The following is a 23,458-nucleotide window of genomic DNA, read 5'->3' on the forward strand; positions in this document are numbered from 1 at the left end:
TATAAGACTTTTTTTCTTTTTTTTACAGAACTTCAAATTATACTTGGAAGATTTGGTTTACTTTTCTTTATTATCCATGTTACTTAGAGTTCTAATTACTTCTCTGCCTTTTGCTTCGAACCAGGGCATATGCATGGCAAACAGGTATCCTTTTCTAATTCCCGGTTGCTTTTATTAGGAATTTCTTTACCCAAAGGATGCTACTTCTTGATCAAAATGTTAGGTCTGAAGACAAGCAAATGTCTCTTATTTCTTTAGGTGGTTATATTGACAATTGAATGCTATTGTGTAGGGAAGAACTCAATTTTTCATTTCTCAACTTGCTCTTTTAGGTTATCCCTGCTGAGGAGCATGCTGCCAAAATTGCATCTGCAAGGGATGCCATTGGAGATTCTGACTTTTTCCTTGTGGCCAGAACTGATGCACGTGCTACATCAGCAAAAACTGGTCTCTCCGATGCCATCTCAAGAGCTAATCTTTACATGGAGGTACCCTTGCAATTTTATCATGCTTCGTCGTGCAACATATTCTTTTCTTTTTTTCTGGTTTTATGAAATGCCTTCCCTTTTATGGTGATGTGTCTTCCATGTGATCTGCTAAAAGTGCATTTGCTCTAATCTGCTTTATTCCTTGCCTTTTACTTCTATCTGCCCACTGTGACCAAATCTTCAGAAAGTAGAACGAATTTTAGATTAGAGCATGTTACTGACAGAAGGCAAAGTGGCAAAGGAGAAATTTGCGTTGTCACTGAGCTGGGGGGCTCATTTCCAGATTATGTTCATTTTGAATATCTTATAGTGAGCATGTCTCTGCCTGTACCTATCACTGTTTGAATTAAGCCAAGAACATTTAGCATTAAGCCCACTGAAGAGCAGGAAATTTAATATGGGAGATTTATGTTAGGCAAAAAATCTTCTTTTCTAACTGTTAAATTTGTCTTTCCTTGACATAAATATTGGATTCAAAAATGGATCAAACATTTCTTGTAAGGGCCTATGAACCACCACATCTTTCCCATGGTGAAAATTCTCTCTGGTCTTCTTCTAAATCCTGCAGGAGAGTGTTATTGATCAAAACATGAATAGAATCATTACAAAATTCCATAATGATTTCATGACTCATTAAATTATTCTCTGTTCATCTCAGTTAAGTGGACATATACCTATTAATTCTATGTTTAAACTTTCTTCCATATCTAAGTAATTTTGAAATTCTTACTATAAATATGGTATGGGAAATATATAGTTCTCTTCTAGATGATGTTGCTAAAGATTTTACCATGAGTTTTGCAGGCAGGAGCAGATGCTTGCTTTGTGGAGGCACCAAGGAATGATGACGAGCTTAAGGAGATTGGACACCAAACAAAAGGGTACAGAGTTTGTAATATGATTGAAGGTGGGGTCACACCATTGCACACACCTGAGGAGCTGCAAGCAATGGGCTTTCATTTGATCGTATATCCACTTGCCACCGTCTATGCATCAGCTCGAGCATTGGTTGATGTTCTTAAGACCCTGAAGGAAAATGGAACTACTAGAGATCACCTTCAAAAGATGGCTACCTTCGAAGAATTTAATCAACTGGTTAAGTTGGAATCTTGGTTTGAACTGGAAGCACGTTATTCAAAGCTGAAGAGTGCAATAGGGGTAAAATCATGTGAGGGTTTAGGGGAGGGAGAAATTAACTCGAAAGTTGTTTCTACCAAGGAGGGGGATCATGTGAATTTCAAAACTACAATTCATCATTCTCCGAAGGAACTGCTATGAAAATCCATGTGTTCATTTAGAATCAGAACTATCCAGCCTGTGATTAAACAGTGGTGAGAAAAAATTATGCATGTAACCATGATATATGGATGATTGTTGCTGTATTACTAACTCAACTTTATGCTAGCTCTATAGAGCTGGCAATCTTGCTCATAAACTTAAGAATGTCTTCTTCAGGTACCTTACCATTTGTTTGATAACTATTTTCTCCCTGTCAAAATAGCTTACAGGCTATAGCCTAATACAGACTCGATTTTAGTGAGCATGAGATGATATTTTTTAATCAAACTGCTAAAATGCAAGGTGGGTAGAATAAAAAAAAAAGTTCAGACCTTTTGCGTGAAAAAAAAAATCCATATTTAGTGTCCCTCAAAATCTTGTATTGGTCCTTCACCTTGTGAATGGACATCTTCAGACTTTGCTTTCCTAAACCTTGGGTTAACAATGTTTGCCTGGTTTTCTTTAGCAATTAGTTCTCTTGTCTAGATATTATAAAAGGGTACAAGTCAGCAGTTCAGACCTGTAGATGCTTGCTCTCTTAGTCGCCCCTCCCTCCTTGCAATAAAATGTTTACCTTCTTTTATCATTAATTAATTTAAATTTTGAGTAATACTTTACCGGATTTCTTTAAATTAACCTTTTAAGAGAGAAAACTCAGAGCGGTGGTCCATAACTTCAATCTGAGTTCACGGGTGGTGGCTGCTAGTACTGTTCCATGTGAGTCCCATAGCCAAGCACTTTTTAGATGGAGCTATCACAGCCCTCCCTATGGATAGCACTAAATAAACTTTTCTCCAAATTACCATGCCATTGTGCACTTCAAATATTGCAAATCTTCATTATCAACAGCAGAAGTTCAACACATTAGTTGTAATGCGGTTGTTGGCTTCAACTTTAATCAGTGAAAATCTTGAAAGCTCACCCATCTTGTCATTGGCCTAGCCCAACTTTTTCCGACCAACTTGGACCCACTACCAACCTTTTGAAACTGCTTATAAAGGCAATGAAACTTTTGCTTTGCCCACCTCACTCAGTGGAACAGGTTTCTACTCCTAGAACTTCCACTTTCTTCTGGTAGAATACAACCCTTGCTCTGAGATGGCTCAGGGAAGAGGCAGGGCAGATTATCAGGCCAAGTTCACAGTTGCTTTGCTACTGTGTTTACTGGTTTGCCTTCAAAATATTGATGCGGCAACTTATACTGTTGGAGGCGCCAGCGGTTGGACTTTCAACATGGCTACTTGGCCAAAAGGGAAAAGCTTCAGGGCTGGTGACGTGCTCGGTAAGCATCAATTAACCCAAATAATGAGGAATTGTTTGCTGATGGGCTATTTTAAAGTACATCCTTGCATATGTGTATGATTTTTGCAGTATTCAATTACGATGCGACAATCCACAATGTGGTAGGTGTGAACAGAGCAGGTTACACCGGTTGCACCACACCGGCAGGCGCAAAAGTGTACACCTCAGGGAAAGATCAGGTAACACTGGCGAAGGGACCAAACTTCTTCATATGCAACACTGCTGGCCACTGTGAGTCTGGAATGAAGATTGCCATAAATGCAGTCTAACGCAAATCTAGATTTTCACCCACTGTCTTCTTAAGAATAAGTTAAAAAGTATCATCGTGCTTTGGTTTAGGTAGCTGGCGTGAGTAGAAAATTAGGAAAAAACAAAATGTTTCATTGTTGTAATGTTGCCAAGTTTTAGCAGATGCAATGTTTTATGTGCAGTAGTTTTGTGTATATTCACTTTGTAAGGCCCACCAGGGCTCACGGACTTTGTTTTACTTGTATTTAGTTAAAATCGGTGTTGGTATTGCGTTACTTCCTGTCTCTCCAAGGTTTGATTGTTTCGGATGTGATGTGTGGCATGGGTCAATGCCCTTGGACCTGGTTTACGTATCAAACAAATCTATAGTTCCTACTTTGTCCCTTGGGTTGGGGCTACTCTGGTGTCTTCACTTCAGAATTGGAACAACCCTTTTTGGTACGTGAATGAACAAACAGATCAATTTTACTTCATAGAACAACACAAGGGATAGGGGTACCTGTATTGACAAGTTCATGTAAAGGAAAACTTTTGGGATTTACTCTTTAGTTTATTGAAAACAAATATAGGGTATTATGCATATATTTTCAAGAATAATAGGGGAAATGCACATCGGTAATTATAAAAGACCAATTCTTTTAACTTGGTATTCATCTATTGATTGCCTAAGAAGAGAAGAAAATACCTTGAATTTGAAATTTGTCAAAACTGTCAAAGTTGGGAATCCTTATTTTGAGTCTTGGCATATAAATTAATGGAGTTTCCATTATTTAACCCCATCCATGACTCGATGAGCAATATAAAGGTTATTGATTAAATAATTTAGAATTCTGCATTAATGTAAGTTTTATTATTGTCATTTTTTTATGAATTATTCAATTGAAAACTTATCTTAATTATATATTTAAGATATTTTTAAGAAAAAATTATGAAGAATAATCTTCATTGATAAGGACATTTCAAAAATAACCATGAAAATAAATTTAACTGTTTTTAGCCCTATTTAGCCATAACTTGACAAAAATACACTTAAAATTATTTCAAATAAATTAAACCATCCATCATAATTTCTTCCTATTTGTGCTTTCGATATCTCTCTCAACATCTCACTTTTTCTAATTTTATCGATTTCTCTCTTCAGCATTCGTCTGTTATGCTCTTGATTTCTCTCTCTCGTGCTTTCAGATTTCTCTTTCCCGCGCCTTTAAGACTCCAAGCGATGGTTTTGATGTGCTTGGCTGGAGTGTTATTTGGAAAATTTGATTTTTAGGTATTTTGAATAAAACTAAAACGATAGAAATGATCACAGAGGTTTGAACTAGTTTTTAATTGGATCAATTCGGAACCTAGACACCAATAAACTCAAGAATTTGAAATTTATAAACCTAAGTTTTCAAAAGAAATTTTTTTCGATTTTTAGTTGAAATAGGTGTTTTTGATAAGAAAATTTTTGTTTTGATTTATGAAAACATGTTAAAAACACTTTAATCGGTGATAAATTGTCAAAAAAATAAAAAAAAATGAAAAGAGTTGAAAAGATTTGAAGTTTTGGTTTGTAAGTAATAATAATATTTTAGGCATTAAAGTGTAACAAAATATTTTTGAATATGACGTATAACAACAATATTTTTTCAATATGGCGTGTAATAACTTTTTCTAACCATGACGTGTAACACCGTTTTGTATATAGCGTGTAATAATAGTATTTTTTTTAACATGGCATGTAACCATTGCATGTAATATATTTTTGTACATGGTGTATAACAATAGTATTTTTTTTTCAACATGACGTGTAACAATCTAACTATGGCATGTAACATGTTTTTGTATGTAGCGTGTAACAACTTAACCATGGCGTGTAACAGCCTATCCATGACGTGTAACAGCCTATCCATGGCGTGTAACATATTTTTGTATATGACATGTAACATTATGGCATGTAATTTCATTAAGGATAATTTTGTCCAACTTGAATAAAAATAGTTAAAATTATAAAGAGGGTTATTTTTGAAAACATCTTATCTTTAAGGGTTATTTTTAAAAGTGCCCCTACTTTTAAACTATACAAATAAACTTAAATGGTTGATAATTTTCCCATTAGGTATATCTATGAATCTAAATTAATTAATTAATTATTAGATGGACAGATGGTAATCATTTAATTGTGCTTGTAAAGTTTAAAATCTTCATTATTATCAATATATAGAATAATAATCCATATTTAATTTATACCCTTTGAAATTAGTAGAGTTAAAACTCCAAACTATTTAATTTGAATTAATTTTAAAGTGACATTTTAAATAGTTTAAACTATATATGGCCAAAGGGTGGAAGAGACTTCAAGCCTTAAGAAATAGAGAGACAAGATCTTTCTTTCAAACTGTTGACTAAGATACTATTATAATTCTGCAATACAAGTCTTATCATCATTAGTTATAATCATGTCATTCCCATAAAAGAAAAGAAGAACAATGCCATTTTCAGTATGTCAAATAAATAATGCAAAATCATGAAGGCCAGAAGAAGACCAAGGTGAGCAATAATGGAACTAAATTTTACAAAACAAGCCCTTGGTGCTTGTTTTAAACCCTATGAGGTTCATTAAAACCTACAAAATTTATGAAAAATATGAGCGTAACTAGGAGGAGATAACATGTGCACTTATTTTTGTAAAATGCCATTGAGAAATGCATCCTTAACATCTATTTGAAGAAGTGTCCAACGTTTGATAGCAGCAATGGCTAAAAAACAGCGTGTAGAGATTATGCAAGCCACAAGAGCAAAGATATTTTCATAATCTATTCCATACTCCTGAATATAACCCTTGGTCTCTAAATGTGCTTTATAACATCCAATAGAGCCATCTAAGTGGATTTTAATTTTATAAACCCATTCATAACCAATCAGAGTCTTACTAAGAGCAAGTCGACTAAACCAAGTATGAGTTTGCTTAAGAGGTTGGAGCTCGTCATCCTTAACATGCTGCCAATGAGGGTCAATACTAGCCTCACAATAAAATTGAGGCTCATGCAAGGCTACAATAACAAAAACAATAATAACCATGGAGATGATAAGGAGTTTCTCTTACTCGAGTAGAACAACAAAGGTTGCGAGTGGTTGCAAATATCAATAGTAGGATTAGATTCTACAAGTGCAAGAGATAGGACAAGAATATAAAGAAGTTCATTGGAAGTATTTGTCGTATAATCGCGAATTAACTCAACAGATAAGTTAGCAAAACATTAAAAAAGGGATAAAAGGAAACCCTTGGTCACTAAACAAGCTTTATAACTTTCGATGGAGCCATTTAGGCCGATTTTGATTTTATAAACCCTTTTGCAACCAATAAGCGTCTTACCATGAGCAAGTCAACTAAACCAAGTATGAGTATTTTCAAGAGCTTGGAGCTCACCGTCCATAACTAGTTGCCAATGAAGGTCAATATTAGCCTCATGATAAGATTAGGGCTCACTCAAGGCTACAATAATAATAATAAAAAAAAACAATAATAGTCACAGAGATGATGAGGAGTTTTTCTTATTTGAATAAAACGACAGAGGTTGGGAACAATTATAGTATCAGCAATAGGATTAGATTTTACAAAAGCAAAAGCTATGACAGGAACATGAGGAAGCTCATCGAAAGTATTTGTAGAATAATCGCAAAATAACTCAACAAATGAGTTAGTAAAAACCTAAAAGAAAATAAAAAAGGAAACCCTTGGTCACTACGCAAGCTTTATAACATTCAATAAAGTCATCTAAGTGCTTTTTTGATTTTATAAACCCATTTGCAACCAATAAGAGTCTTACCATGAGTAGGTCAACTAAGCCAAGTATGAGTTTTCTCAAGAGATTGGAGCTCGTCATCCATAACCTATTGTCAATGAGGGTCAATACTAACCTCACTATAAGATTAAGGCTCATGAAAGGCTACAATAATAAAAATCACGAAAATGATGAAGAGTTTCTTTTACCTAAGCAAAACAACTAATGTTGGGAGTAGTTATAGTATTAGCAATAAGATTGGATCCTTCAAGAGAACGAGTCAAGGTAAGAATATAAGGAAGCTAATTGAAAGTATTTGTAGTAGAATCGTGAAATAATTCAATATATGCATCAATAAAAAACTAAAAAAAAGTAAAAAATGAAGAATGAGATTTAGATAAAGAAAAATATGATGCATTTTCCCAAAATGTGATATCCTAGATATACATAACTTATTTGAAGAAGGATCCCAACAACGATAACCATTGTGTTCAATCCCATTTAACCGTAATATCAAAGTTGAGCACGTGGTTCCAATTTGGCATGTTCGTGTAGTTGTAGTAGAACAAAATAGATACACCCAAAAGGTTTAAGAATAGAATAATTAAGAGGCTTATTAAACAAACATTCAAAAGACAAATCTTATTAAGGATCAAAGTAAAAGTGCAATTTATTGCAAATACGATAGTTAAGGTAACTTCACCTTATAACTTTTCAAGACATGAGGAAGAAATGAGAAGAGCATGCACCGAATCAAGAATGTGTGGTGTTTACGTTCAACTTTACCATTTTTCTAAGATGTACAAGGGTAAGATTAGTGAAAGATAGTGCCCTATTGATCAAAGAAGTAAAAAAGTGAACAATCTTGATACTCAATTACATTATCTGTTCAAAAAATTTTAATGGTGCGAAAGAATTGAGTTTTAATCATGGTATTATACTTAATGTAAATTTATGGTAACTCAAATCTTTATTTCAAAAAATATATCTAAGTAAAACAAGAATAACTATCAATAAAAACAACAAAATATTGATAAGCATTCATAGATGAAATGGGAAAAAGACCTCAATTTCAAATCTGAGTGAACAAACCTAAAAAGGGAATCAGAAATGGAAGTATTATATTATTAAATGATAGAGCTTGTTATTTAGCAAGTTGACAATAAAAATAATTAAAAGGCCTAAATTTTATAAATCATAATAACTCACGAGAAATTAGAGGATGACGTTTACTAGTTGAAACATGACTTAGATGAAAATCCCATTAATACAAGAATGAATTAGATGTAGTGGTAGCTAACACATCTTTCGTGGGAATAAACGAGCTCAAATAATCTCCCCACCTTGTAGCTCATCCTAAGAATCTTCCCCGTCTATAGATCCCATACTTAACAAAAAGAAGAAGAGAAGAGAATGGGGAAGCCTAAATCACAGAATTGACCTACACAAATAAGATTCAATGCTAAAGTAGGAGCACAATAAGTATCAAAAAGATGAAGATGTGAGTCAAAAGCATGAATATGAGTGATATTCATTTATGTAACATTGACAGTATGAAAGAAAGATGAAGTGGATATTTTAGTAGATAAGATAGAAAAATTAAGAGTCATATGATTACAACAAGCAGAGTCAATAAGCAAAGATGAATTACTTAGAGTAACAATTAGAAAAGGTAATGTGAGAAGAAGAACTGGAAGAGATTACTTGTTTTAGCAAAGCCTCAATGTCACTTATAGTGAAAGTAATATTTCCCTTAGATGTAGTAATGGCAATGGATGAAGATCTAAATGACCTCATAGCTTGAGATATTTTTCTTTTCATTAGGTTATGTTCAATATGGTAAGGTAAATTTCTAGTACTATCCTTAAGGTAAAGTTACCATCCCAGCTTATCACATAGGTCATACATAAAGCTCTATTATTTTAACATGTTGAATTATTCAAGTCTACTACACTTCAACAAGCTACCTTTCTTTTGTAATTAATTTTTGTTATATTCTTTTCCCAATGCATGTTTTATTTATATTTAAAAATTTTCTTTCCACAATATGAATCTGCTCCCTATGTATAAAAGGTTGACCTACTATATTAGCATTGATCATATATATGAAACTAGTGAGTGGAAGACATGATAATTCTTATTTTGCTCTATGTCATCATTACTTATATAAGGCTAACAAATATATTGCAGGTATTGAAATATTTATGCTATCTTTCTTTTTATGTTACTTTGTGGTTCAGTGGATGGTACAATCGTGGACAAAGTTTGATCAAAGATATGGAGATAGTTAAGTTGTTTCCATATATTTACTGTAATTGCAATTCTCTCTTTGTTGTTAAGTTATTCCTCATTCATGTTTCTTAATGACTTAGTGATTTACAAAAATAAGGAATGGGTATAAGCAAAAATTGTGGAATAATCTTACCTTATGTTGGTTGTCAGTATAATTCCTCACTAGGAAATTATTTGTAAAATCCATTTCTCTCTATGTTGAATAACATGTTGATTTCTTTCCTTTTATTTCTTACAATAACAGTTTCTTTCTAGAACCTAAATATGTTGTTCCTTCAATTGTTAATTGAATCAATAAATGTCTGATAAAGTCTAAATACAGCTTGTTGTTTCTTCCCTTGATTCATTTAACTTGGAATTGATGTTCTTTTTCAATTAATGTGTCATTTTGGTTATGTTTAGGCTTTTAAGCAATCCATTAGTTTCTCTAATTGACTTCCTTTCTTATAATAGCATTAACACACTTGCTCTTTCCTCCTTTCTATATTTTTCTCCATTTTTTTAAAAATGATTTGGTCAAGAATTTATTTATTGAAAAATTGACTAGCCATTCATTTTCACAAAATTCACAAATAAGAATACTTGATTCCAAGAAAGGCTTTTGTAATCTTTTAACTTTGCATTCAAAATAACTCTTGATCCATATAGTGAGGAGTTGGGCACACCCAATAAAATGTCCTTCACCCTTCTGACGACAATAATTCAATGATCTAAATGTATCGGCTATGATGGCTGGAGTTGGATTAATGTTCCCCGTCACTTAATTGAAGAAATCTATGATTGAGATTTCAATGTACCTTAAGATCTTTAGGAAGACTACCAATCCATATATGGCTAAAGCTAAGGCAAGCTAACCCTGTTCATCTTCCTTATGCTTCTTAATGTAATCATACAAAAAACTCTATGGGAAGTATCTTCTTCTTTCTTCAAGATCTAATCAACTTATTCAATGGTGATATCTAACATTTGGCTAGTTTTCTTCGATGCCCTGTCTTCTGAGCCCTCTAATATATTTCGTCAAACTGAATTTAGTCCATATGAAGTAATGACGACTACTCCTCAATTGTTGGTGTCATATCAAGTTCATTGAACACGAAACACTGGTAAGAAAGGTCCCAGTATTGAGTGATAGCCTTAAGTAATTGATCATCCACATTTACATGAAGAAGCCACACAATATGTCCATACTTTTTAGAGGGACTGTCTTTCCTATTGCACTTCCATTGATCCTAAATACTTATCATTTTTGAAAAGTCATTCTATCTGAGATGGAGATGAACCTTCTGTGGAAGAGTAGAGACATGCCTTTTCATCAAACAATCCCCCTCATTCTACTGAGCTTGCTTTATTTGTAATTCTACGTCGTAGTCATTTCTATTCTTGTTAAATGAGCTTGTCGATGATGATGCCATGGATGTAATCGAGATTCCTTCAATCAATAATTGTTGTACAGCCAATACTTCCCTATATGCAACATGATTGATGCAAATACATGACAATGAAAATAAATTCAAGTTAACAAAATTAAAGAAAATTAAATTAACTTGTATTCAAAGAAAAAAATAGTAACTAATATCATGGGTATTTATCATGTCGTCGAATGCTATCTACTCCACGATCTTATTATTACTTTGTTTAACAAAAAATTTAAAGTAGACGATGTAAGAAAAGTTCCTTCATGTGTGCCTAATTCAATGGTATAGTCTTTAAACGTATGGGTGAAGCTCTACCTAAGCGAAGGCTACTTATGGCATTCTATATGCTGAGTTTGGTTTTGAACAAAGCTAAAGGTTCTCAAATTGTTCCTTAATGTTATCCACTTAGACTAGTAAGGCACCTTAGTCCTCACCCATTATAAGCTTTAAACAGACTAGGTTTAATTTGAGTGGAAGCGTTTCACTAGCCTATGCAGAGAATATCACCTTACAAAAGTGTAATTATTTAACCCCCTCTTAATGAGAATAAAGCCCAAGTGGAAGGCACATGCATGAATGCAACATATTGTGTGTGTGAAGGGACATACCAAACTTTGACCATTAATCTCATGTTCCTCCAGCCTAGATTCCTCATAATTATTAAAAATTAATGAGTAACAATAATAAAATAACTAATGCACAAAATAATGCTCAAAATTAAATGAAACATTTAATTATTTAAGACTTAGGATAACTTATGATTAATTACTGTGTTGACTCTCGAAGTCTCCAACAGAGTCACCAAACTGTCATAACGCGAGAGTCTAAAAACCCAACCTCTCGACATGTAATGGAGTTGCTACCAATCTTCTTTTATTGAGGTGCGAGTGGCCACCTATTTAAGTCTATTTATTTAAAATGTTAACTTAAGCTTAATCTAAGTTCATTTTAACGAAGTAAGCTCTGGTCTATGGAATAGTATTCGGTTTGAGAGTACGGTTACACATAGGGAAAGTATTAACACGTCCATTATACTCATTCAAAGAACGGTGCCAATTAATCATGTGTTATCCTTACTTAGCCTTAACTCTTGATTTTCATCCTATATTCCCTTAATTATAATTTATTATTCTATTTTTATTTTATTTGTGACCTAAAGTACATTATTTGATTTTACAGGTATGATGTGCACATGATGTAATTATGTAATGCATGGCATAAATCTCGATAAATGTGAAATGAAAACCTTTTATTGAGAATATTTTTCGAATCCGCCCATCATACTGGTGGGACTCAAGGATATTCTTTCAGTTAAAAAATTATTCATAAAAACTTGCCTTTGCAAACTTATCAAACAAATCTCATCATCAGGGTAGTCATTTAGAGGTAAAAATAATATTTTCATGAATGCAGACCCGAGTAAAAGTCTTTTATTAAGAACATTTTCTGAGTCCTCTCATCATACTTGTGGGACTTGAAGATATCCCTTCACCTAAGGAATTTTCCAAGCAAACTCACCTTCACAAGCTTTCTCAAAATGTCTCGTCATCGAAGCCTTGACTCATATACAAAATATATCGAGATGCTATGACATTTACATAATGCAATGATGGTACTTGGCAAGCTATAAATATTAATCGATATTCATACCTTATGTTTGTTATTATTATTATTATCTTTTTTATTTTATTTCTATTTTATGTTTTTTCATTTTATTAATATCTTTTCTTTATTAATATTTCAAAAAAATATTCATTTAGGTTAAAATATTGAGACCAGAAATTAAAACTCTCTCATCATGCTAGTGAGGTTTTAATCAAGTTCTTTACCTAGGAAAATGAGCTTCAGATTGAGACGTTTCATATCTCGAGTAAAATTCCATCCTTGGCTTAACTCAAGTAAATTTGATTTTTTTATCCTTTTTCTTCTTATACTATTTGTTATTTTTATATCTATTACCTTACATATTTTACATCTCCTTTAAAAAAAACAAAGAAACTCTTTTTTTTAATAGAGAAACTCTTTGAATTTTTTTAGCCTAGTTTTTTTCTTTTAGCTAAAACCTCCTCCCTTTGTTGTTGCGCTTTTTGGGGTTTTTATAAGTGTTATTTAGAATCTTCCATTTAATTGCGAATCCTTTCAAATTAGTTTTATTTTATTTTATTTTGTTTGAGATCAATTTTAAGGATTTTGTAGAGAAATTTTAGAAATTTGGCATAAAGACATATTTTAGGGATTTAGGATAGGAAATAAAGGTTGACTCCCATGGCAATCAACCTTCCTTCCTTTCTCATTTTTTAATTATTATTTTTCGTGGGCTTGTTAGCTTGTGGCCCTAAATGGCTATTTATGAAAATTGGGCTTGTAACTCAATTATTGAATTGAGTCATGGACCCATTAAATATTTAACCCCACATAAATAAAATGAAATTAAAAAAACATAAATTAAGAAAACAAAGCTAGACAAAATGAGGTGTTTACAAGTATTAGTCTACATTAGTGGAGAGAGAGATGAAAAGCAAGCCTATGAAACTCTAGTGCTAATTTGAATTTTGTATGCGTATAAACTTATCTAAATTGGTGAAAATATTGCACATACATGGAAATCCATTCAATGATGCATTTCAATTGAAACATAATCTTGAATAATATTTATTTGTTGCTTAGAGTTGAGAATATCGAATAACTTATGAGGATATTTAAGGTTATTGTTGAGTTGGTGCAATTTATTTCTAGCTAAGTTGTTTTCTTTATTTATGTTATTTCATTTTCTTTTACGTTTTGCTTGAGGACTAGTAAAATCTTAAGTTTGAGGGTGTAATAACTCTATTATATAGAGTTATTTTGTCACATTTTGGGGGCTTATGTAGTTAAGGTTTTGAGAATTTAGGTTTAAAATTTAGTATTTTAGTTGTCTTTCTTAATTAAGTCCAATGCATGTTAAGTAGTTTAATTTGAGTTATTTCAATTTAAATGTATGTTATATTGCTTTAAATTACTTTAAGTTTAGTTATTGCTTATCTCTTTTATTATTTTTGTAGGAAATCTTATGAAAAGGCCTTATTTGATGATAATCCATGTAAGTATAGTGATTGTTTCATTTGCATATGATGCAGTACTTTAAGCATAACTTTTGATATAGAAATTCAATTAACATTATTCCTGAAGCATTAGAAAGCTAAGAGAAAGGGGTGCAACTTTTTTTTGCACCACATTGCCTAGTTCATCCTAGAAGAAGGAGAAAATCACATGACAAGATGAAGTAATGCAATAGAGACAACTTAAGAGAAAACATTCCATATATTGACCCGAACCTACGGTGTTGCGCATCCAACGAGGAAGGCCATGGTGCCTAGATGTGCTTCCAAAAATTTGTTTTTATGGGAATTTTGAACCTAGGGTTTTTTAGGAGTATTTAAAAGGCCTTTTTCATAAGTTTTCAAAGAGAGATAAAAAGAAACTATTTTGGAGAAAAAAAAAAGCCAAAAACAAAGCAAGAAAGTAAGAGAATCAAAGAAGATTAGATATTCAAAAGCTTCAATTCTTAGTTTCTTTCTCTATTTTTGTTTTTCATTTACTTCCTTTGACTTAAATTGATGGTTAATTTTCTTTGAATGATGTTTTTTATAAATATTATGAACTAATTTACTCTTTCTAGGATTATGTTTGAACTCAACATATAATTTGAATAATTTATCTCTCTTTTGCTTAATTTCAATGAAATATAAGTTGTTCATTCTAATTCTATCTTTCATGTTTCTAACTGCTTAGTCACCTATTAGATTGATTTAGATATAGAAATATAACTTGAAGAAGGGAGTTTAGATTAGGCCATGAATAGAATAGTGTGTGTTCAAATTCACTTAGTTGATTAGGTAAATTGGTTTGCATATAGGATAGACAAATACTTATATGTCGCATGTAAAGAAGATTGGAGCACAAACTTAATGAATCTATCTACAATTGAATTTATATAGACATATAGTAAATTAATTGAGAGAGATATTTTTATGAGCACCTCAACAAAGACTTATAAATAACTTAAGAATATAGATTAACAATTCAATCAATTGAAGTAAGTTTAGAGAAAGAAAAAGGATTCAAATGAAGTGTTGAAGGATATTATAACCCTAGGCTTTTAATCAATTGTTTTTCCTTGTAAACTTTGTTATTCAATTATTAGTTTTAGTTTGTTAGTTTTTCATGGCATTGCTAATAACTCTCTGATATAGAGTTATTTGGAGTTAATTTTGATAGTAATTTAGCATAATTCATGTAGTAATGCATAGAAATTAGTATGTTTTATTTAATTATTTTAAATTAGTTATTTTAGGTGAGTTAATCTAATCTTAGTAAATTTTATGCTTAATTTGGTGTTAATGTGGTTAAGACAGGTTGTATTGATTTATTTGTGATTTCGTGGGTGTTTGATGAAAGAAGAATTTTAGTAAAATAAGAAGAGCATTTTCAAGGTGCAAACTTCCACTGAATATGTTTCGATATTTCAACCATAACTCTCTCTACAGAGCTTCAAATGAGATGATTCTTAAACCACTGGAAAGAGAAGAGAAAAAGCCATAACTTTAATGTGTATCTCTTCACCAGTTTAGCATGAAAAATGGTCAAAAATCTTGTCAAATATGACATACTGCAGCATTCTTAGAGCAATTATGATTTCTAATTGGTTCAAGACTACGACCCACATATTCTGATGAGGAAATCCCAACTGAAATTGACTTTTTTATTCACCCAACTTGGCTTAACTTCAAAGCCCTATAAAAACAACCTTTCGGAGGACTTTGAAGAGAGAACAAAACACCAGATTAAAAGCTGAGAGTCAAGCAACGAAGTCATTAACTCTAAGAAGAATTTAAAGTATTCAACGAGATTTGGATATCAAGAATACAATCCTTAGTTTTTTCTATCTTTTTGTTATTCTCTTATTCTCTTGATTTTGTTTTTAATGTTTAAACTTTATTCAATGATGATGTGTGACTTTATAGGAAACTAAACTTTTTATCTAAGATTATGATTGAACTCAATATATAGTCTGATTTATTTATCTCTTTTTTACTTATGTTTGATGGATTTTAGTTGTTATTTTATTCTATTCTTAATGCTTTCAATTAACTGATCATCAATTAGATTGAATTGGAAACTTAGGTTAAACCTTGACGAAAAAGATTTAGGTAGACCATGAATAGAATAGCATATGATCGAATATATTTAGTTGATTAGGTGGTTTTATTTGTATATAGGGTAGACATACACCTATAAGTTATACGTAGCCAAAATTAGAGCACGAACTTAATGAAGATTTCTTCAATTTAATTTGCATAAACATATGGTAAATTAATTGGTATTTTTATGAGAAACTCAACAAAGGTTTGTAAATAATTTAGAACTTTAGGTTAGCAACTTAATCTATTAAACTAAGTTAAGAGAGAGATAATAATCAAATGAAGTATTGAGAAACATCATAATCTTAGGTTTGGTAGTTAAGTGAGTTTCATAAAACAAATTTACTATTTAATTTTAGTTTCAATTAATTAGTTTTAATTTTTCTTTTTAATAATTTTAAATTTAATTATTTAGATAAGATTAAGGTGTTACAATTTTAGTAGTTAACAGTAAGAATTTATTTAATTCTTTGTGGGATTGACACTCTACTCATTACTATATTATCTTTACGATATGCATACTTACGTGGGTAAAAAATTGAACAACAATTGCCAATTAATCAATCATAGAAAGAAGCCCAAAGTGTATTTATAAATAACACAATCATTTCCTTCTCAGTGAGAAGCAGTTGGACTTGCATTGTCCTATCTTTTCATCTTTGGGCACATTCTTTGAAGCTATCATTTTGTTTTTTCTCTATGGTATGTAATAATAACTAATTATGAGCTAATTTGGCCACATACTTATATTGTGCTATAAAGGCTTTTGCTAAATCTTTCCAAGTCTTAACACGACTCCAATCTAGCTGTACGTACCATCAGGCAATTGATCTAGTAAGACTATCTAAAAAAAAGGTGGATCGATAACTTGTCGTCATGAGACTGTGCAACTATCTTCCAACAATACATGGTAATGTTTGCCATTGGACAGTTTGTTCTGTTGTAACTTTCAAACTCTAAAACCTTAAATTTGGCTAAAATCATTACATCAAGTACCAAGAAGAGTTCAATTGCATCCATGATACCGAACCTATCAAATCCTTCAAAAGCGTTAAAACATTCTTCCAACAAATTGCACTTCTTCTCAATTTTCTCATTTTCCATTATCTCCAATGAACTCTTTTTTAACCTTTCTTGCACTTCTAGGCCATCTAAATCTGGGACTTGTATTAGTTTAGTGGGATTTGTTCCCAAGTTCAATCTAAACTGCCCATGAATTGGCTGAGGACCTATTAGAGGTGGTACATTATAATAAGCATGAGGGAACCCACCGACAGGTGGTGTCACTTAAGGGTGAACGAAAAGATTAGGCATGAGGTGGAGTGAAACATTCATGCAATCGCAATGCATTTAATTTATGTTTATGGTTACAAAAGGAGTTTAACATGACCTTTACTTTCCTTATTTAAAGGTGTGGTATAATCCAGTTAAAACAAAAGAGAGACCTCTCGAAAAATTCAGCTCCATTTACTACTTCAACAAAAATAACTCAAGTAGCATAAACTCCCCCCCCCCCTCCCCCTCACCCCCCAAATATATGCACACAAAATTGACACAATACAATACATAGCAAAACAAATAGCCAAATTCAACTACATCACTGAAGAGGATTCTTTTGCCCATTAACAATACACAGCTACCATTACTTAAGAAAAAGAAAAAAAAAAGAGGATGGTTGGGCTAGGGCTAGGACAATTTGGGGAGGAAAAGTTGTAACTTTCCTTTTGCAAAGGGAAAGTTAGATTACCTTCGTGATCAATGGGAATCACTTCCCATTGGTCATTGTAAGCACATTGCAATGAGAAGACATTCCATAGAGATGGCAATGGGTATCTTGTTATGAGGTACCAATGAGTACCCAACTCGATTATAGAGGACTAGAGTACCCTATTAATGGGTTTGGGTAGTAATTTAACTATTCGTATCGAGTTTGGGTAAGGTTCGGGTACTACCCCTTGGATACCTAATATCTGAACCTGATTGTGTCTTTTAATATATATACTCTATACATTATGTTAATTTATAAGGAATATATACTTTTAGTATATATACTTTTAACATAAACATATTTGCTTTCTATTTTGTGTTAACTCTAAAAAAATTATAACTTATAAAATTATTAATTATAATATGTATGTATACCTTTGTTTATATAAACGTATAATACATATACCTAAAAAGAAGTTGTGAGATTAGAATAGTTTGAGAACCTAACTATTTTTTTTAATTTCATGTAATTAAGGATAACCCATATACCTAATTAAATTAATTTATGAAATTATGATTATTAATTAACTTGTAATGTCTTTTAATATATATAATTTATATATTGTCTTAATTTATAAGAAATATAATTACTATTATATATATACTTTTAGTACATATACTTTAAATATAAATATATTTACTTTCTATTTTATGTTAACATTATAAAAATTATTACTTATAGAACTATTAATTATAATATACATACCTTTATTTATATAAACTTGTAATATATGTCCCTAAAGAGAAGTTGTAAGATTAGAATAGTTTTGGAATTTAACTATTTTTTTTAATTTTATGTAATTAAGGAAAAACTCTTACAATTAATTAAATTAATTCATGAAACCATGATTATTAATTAACTCGTAATATCTTTTAATATATATACTCTATATATTGTGTTAAATTATAAAGAATATAATTACTTGTGAATTATATGGAATATGGATAAGAAATATTATTGTATATGAATACAGTTACATATCCGAGTTTGGGTAATTGGGTACCCGTAAAAAGCATTTAATAATTTTTTATATAATCAGGTTTTTAAACAGACGGGTAATTATTAGGTAATAAGTATGTATAAGGGTTTGGGTTAGAGTAGTAAATTTTAAAAATATTCAAAATAATTGTAAGATTTAGGTACTCCATTTATTAATCTGGTTCGGGTTTGGATTCAAGTATCTCAAAATTAATAAGAACCCTATTTGTTGACATCCCTACATTCCCTTTAATATTTTTTTTTAACTAGATGTTGAGATGCCTTTACACCCAATTAAATTGCAAGGGAAGTATCCCACATGCAACATACCGAACGCCCCCTGCAATGTAACTAGATGGGTTTTAGGTCTCTTGAGAAGATTCCTCATTTTGATAATTTTGTTGCTCATAATTTAACTAGGCGAGGGTACTGCCCATGCGCTGCGCTCGGAATTAACTAAACATAGCATTTTTGTTTTTAACTGTAGTATAGGATACTTGGAGAAATAGACTAATGATAATTTAATCAACATATAGAATAATTGTTGAAGGTTTTAGCTGTAGAAAATATTTTCTTGTGAAAGTTACCATTATAATATCAATAAGCATTTTAGTGGTTTGCAGATAAGTTTCTTTACAAAAAGTGGATCAAAAGTTTGCACTTAAGTGGTGGGCATTTAACAATATGGGTGCAAGATTTCTGTCTTCATACAAAAAGGAGAAAACATTTTTATATGCAATTGTCAAAATAACAAAAGTTGAAAAGCAGGCTCATAGTAGACTTAGTATCTATTTGATTTTTTTTAGTTTGAAAGCTCTTATAAAAAATAATAATTTTTACTATTTGATAAATCTATTTGATAAATTTACTTTTATAAGTTCTTTTTTATAAATAAGTTGTTTGAGAAAATAATTTACATAAGTTTTAATTTTGATTAAAATTGTCATAAAAGGTATTTAATAAATAATTTTTTATTAATCACAAATTCTTTTGTTCATAATGAAAAAAAAGTTAATTATAGTTTTTTATTTATAAAAAGTAAAAGTATTTTTATATAGCCTAAACTTTATAATTAATAATAAATCATATAAAAATAAAAACAGATAATGTTGAAATTATTTTTAATAGATGAGGATATTTTTGAAATAAAAAGAAAAACTTTTCTAAAAAAGAAAAGTGTTTTTAAAAAAACAAGAGAGACCTCTCTGGAGCTTTTTCTAAAACTGTTTTTTTAAATTTTTGTTTTTTTAAAAAAAGTTATTTGTTTTTTTAAAAAAAATTTTAAATTTTTATTTGACCTGTCTTTTACTTTTAAAAAATAAATAAATTAAAAAAAAATCAAACCAAACAAGCACTTAGTGATTTTTCATATTTGTTTTTTTGATGTTGACTTGTAAAATTTGTACTACCATATCATCATTACATTCAAACATTATTTCAATTGCTTACTTTTACTTACAAACTACAATTATTTGATTACAACTTGACATAAGTAAAAGTATCAAATAATTGTAGTTTGTAAGTAAAAGTAAGCAATTGATATAATGTGTGAATGTAATGATGATGTGGTGGTACAGATTTTACAATATGTTTTTCAAGAAGATACGGTAAGAATGGTAGACAAAGAATTGAATTGGAGAAAAACAATTATATAATAATAAAGTGAAATAGAAGGTGTGAAAGTTGTATAAATTAATAGAATTTTACACAAAATCGTAAAAGTAAAATGCATTATATATATATATTATATATATTAACAGAACAAACATAACATTTGAAGGTGTATATGAACATCCAATTAATATTGTCCAAGGAACAAATAATAATCTCAATATGATAAGAAATTTGAAGTAGTCAAGGATTATGCCAATCAAAGATTTAGATTGGCAGCAAAAATTAGGTCTGAAGAGTAAAAAAAAAAATACACACAGGAGTATATGGGAATGTGGCTATTTTCAACTGTTCATTTATAAAACCATTATCATAAGCTTGAGACAAAAAAAGATAATAAGATTTTGAACCTCAATTATTTAAATTAGTCTTATCTAAGGAACAGAACAACATGTAAACGAAAACAACCAAACCGACATCCACAAAAGCCCCATAACCAACAAACCCAAACCCAAATCCAAATGAAAAACCCCATAAGAACCCCTAGCAACCGAATCAAGCGGACTCAAAACAAAATACAAAAGCTAAAACTAAAACTAAAAACGAGAAGGAAAAAAATTTAAAAGTGATCAATTGCAGGGAGCATGAAGAAACGCCAGAAGACAATAAGCATATAAGCCGTAAGAATAAAAGAACAAAATTCTAAAACACCCTAAGCCGAATGCAAATAAAACCCAACCAAATTAAAAAAACAAAAACTAAAATCTAAGATAAGCCCAAACACAACAAAAGCAAAAGTTCCATAACCAAGCAAAAGCCCGAGAGTCCAAACCCTACTAACTCCAAGCCCAACATCACACGTGTCAAGCATATACACCACTAAAGTGTCACACACGAAAATAACCAGGTGTCAAGCTAAGAGCTCATTGAGCTTTCTTTAAATATAAATACAAATGATCAGGTGTCCAGTCAGGTGCCCTTTGGGCTTGCTTTAAATATAGTTATAGATGGGCTTTTACTTATGATATAGTTATAGGTGATACATCTTTTGGGATTTCTCATTGTAAAAAAATAAATAAAAATAAAAATAAAACACAAAAGCGTGTTGAATGACTTCGATTCAACCGAGGACTTTCGTGTGGAATATTTAGGTTCGGCATGGAGGAAACGATGACATAGACAAATACTTTGTCTAAATTTTCGTTCATGTCCCAAATGTCTTTATCTTAAAATAAGAAAAAAGTGGGAAGTCAATGTCTATGTATTTATTTATTATAAATATATACCCATTTAAAAATAATTTTACTAGCATAATTCATACGAACAACATGACAAATCTTTTATTTAATTGATGAAGTATGTGACGATGAAGTTTTAAAGAAAAATAAAATACAGGAAGCAAAAAGGTAGAATTAAATTTTTGGTCAAGAATTGTATGAGATGAGATGAGATGAAATAATTATGAAATTGTACATCCTTTTCAAGGAAAAGTTTGTATTTGGTTTAAATATTAATATATTGAGAACTTCTCAACCCAAATAGACGGATTCAAAATGTGTACATTGACTCGGCTTAAATTACAAGGAAAGCTGGGGAAAAGTCCAATCCAATTTCCTATATCCTTCTCGTAACCGGTCAGTCTCTTCCATTTCTCTGTTTTCTCTTCTCCCTTGTTCATCCTCATCTCCCACCCTGCAACTCAAAAAAATCCATAGAAAAAGTAGAGGAAAATTTAAACATCATGGATCGAGAGCAAGAAGAGATGCAATTTCTTGGGTTCTTTGGCATCTACACGGAATCCTACAAAGTCATCTTTGCCTGGAGAAAAGTCTTCAGCAAGATCACTTTGGCTTTAATCCTTCCTCTAACTTTCATCTACCTAGCTCATATTGAAGTATCGAACCTCTTCTTCCGGAAAATCATCCACAACGAAATAGAACTCGACCATACCCGATCAGGCACTCCCAAATACGAGAAACTATCTGACGTTGTCTCCGACAAATGGGCATACTTTTGGCTTTTCAAGGCGGCCTACTTCACTTTGTTTTTCATCTTTTCCCTTCTTTCAACCTCTGCAGTTGTTTACACCATCGCTTGCATATATACAGCTCGGGAACTCACGTTTAGGAAAGTCATGAGCGTTGTCCCAAAGGTTTGGAAGAGGCTGATGGTTACTTTCTTGTCTATTTTTGTTGCCATGTTTTTCTATCACGTTGTGTTTGTGCTTATCCTTGTTATTTGGGCACTTTCAATCGGAGCAAGCAACATGGGTTTTGCGGTGTTGGTTATTTTAATGATCTTGTACATGGGGGGTTTTTTGTATTTGACCATTATTTGGCACTTGGCTAGCGTTGTCTCTGTTTTGGAAGAGGCCTACGGGTTCCAGGCCATGGTCAAGGGCAAAAACCTGATCAAGGGAAAGCTATGGGTGGCGATAGTCATTTTTTTCATGCTCAATATCTCTCTCGGCATCATCCAGATTGCCTTCCAGAATTTGGTTGTGCATGGAAGCACGTTAGGCATGTTTAGCAGGGCTGCCTATGCAATCATTTGTTTCTTGTTGCTTTGCAAGTTGATTCTCTTCGGATTAGTCATCCAGACAGTGATCTACTTCGTCTGCAAATCTTACCACCATGAAAGCATCGACAAATCTGCCCTGTCAGATCACCTGGAAGTTTACCTAGGAGAGTATGTTCCTTTGAAGGCCAAGGACGTTCAGCTAGAGCAGTACCATGTTTGATTGACTTGGAAGGCAATCAATAAATTAGAAATAATGGATGCATGTAATAGTTGTCTTTCAAATCCAGAGTTGTAATTGATCGATTGGTGTTTTTGGACCTCATCAACATATAGTATGAAAGTAATTAATCGATTTCATGGGTGCTTATTACCTCCCATTCTTGTCTTATTTTTAATTAATTTTCATTGTACTCGAACCTTGTTAAAAGATATGGCTGTTTATTTAGTTCACTGGAAAAGACATATCCTTTTCCGGAATTTCTTGTCCAGTGAGACGACGTTAAGAAGGTTACAACAACAGTATTCTTTCGTCAAATACATTAAGAAACATTTAATGGGAGTTTTAATTATTACAGGGTGCTCGACTACTCTGCCCCCACCAATCAACAAC

At 31.6% G+C, this 23,458-nt stretch overlaps 3 protein-coding genes across 3 annotated transcripts in view; all 3 read left to right on the forward strand.

Moving 5' to 3' along the window:
* The window catches only part of LOC110416439 (Phosphoenolpyruvate carboxylase family protein), a 3,080-nt gene extending 1,134 nt beyond the window's left edge, over window positions 1-1,946 (forward strand). Inside the window, exons 5-7 of the mRNA XM_021428437.2 lie at window positions 125-144; window positions 333-488; window positions 1,293-1,946. Of these exons, the coding sequence (XP_021284112.2) occupies window positions 125-144; window positions 333-488; window positions 1,293-1,766 (650 nt within the window). The 3' untranslated portion in view covers window positions 1,767-1,946. The remainder of the gene's footprint in view (window positions 1-124; window positions 145-332; window positions 489-1,292) is intronic.
* Window positions 1,947-2,719: 773 nt separating this feature from the next.
* Window positions 2,720-3,592, forward strand: LOC110416978 (basic blue protein-like). The gene is made up of 2 exons (XM_021429135.2): window positions 2,720-3,048; window positions 3,138-3,592. The coding sequence occupies exons 1-2, from the start codon at window positions 2,865-2,867 to the stop codon at window positions 3,335-3,337; spliced, it is 384 nt and encodes a 127-aa protein (XP_021284810.1). The 5' UTR covers window positions 2,720-2,864; the 3' UTR covers window positions 3,338-3,592.
* Window positions 3,593-21,897: 18,305 nt separating this feature from the next.
* On the forward strand, window positions 21,898-23,247 carry LOC110416854 (uncharacterized). The gene has a single exon (XM_021428976.2). The coding sequence runs from the start codon at window positions 22,070-22,072 to the stop codon at window positions 23,066-23,068; it is 999 nt and encodes a 332-aa protein (XP_021284651.1). The 5' UTR covers window positions 21,898-22,069; the 3' UTR covers window positions 23,069-23,247.
* The last annotated feature ends 211 nt before the right edge of the window (window positions 23,248-23,458 follow it).

Source organism: Theobroma umbraticum, unplaced genomic scaffold, assembly GCF_002168275.2.
Source record: "Theobroma umbraticum cultivar Fairchild unplaced genomic scaffold, ASM216827v3 scaffold_51.0, whole genome shotgun sequence".
Lineage (NCBI taxonomy): Eukaryota > Viridiplantae > Streptophyta > Magnoliopsida > Malvales > Malvaceae > Theobroma > Theobroma umbraticum.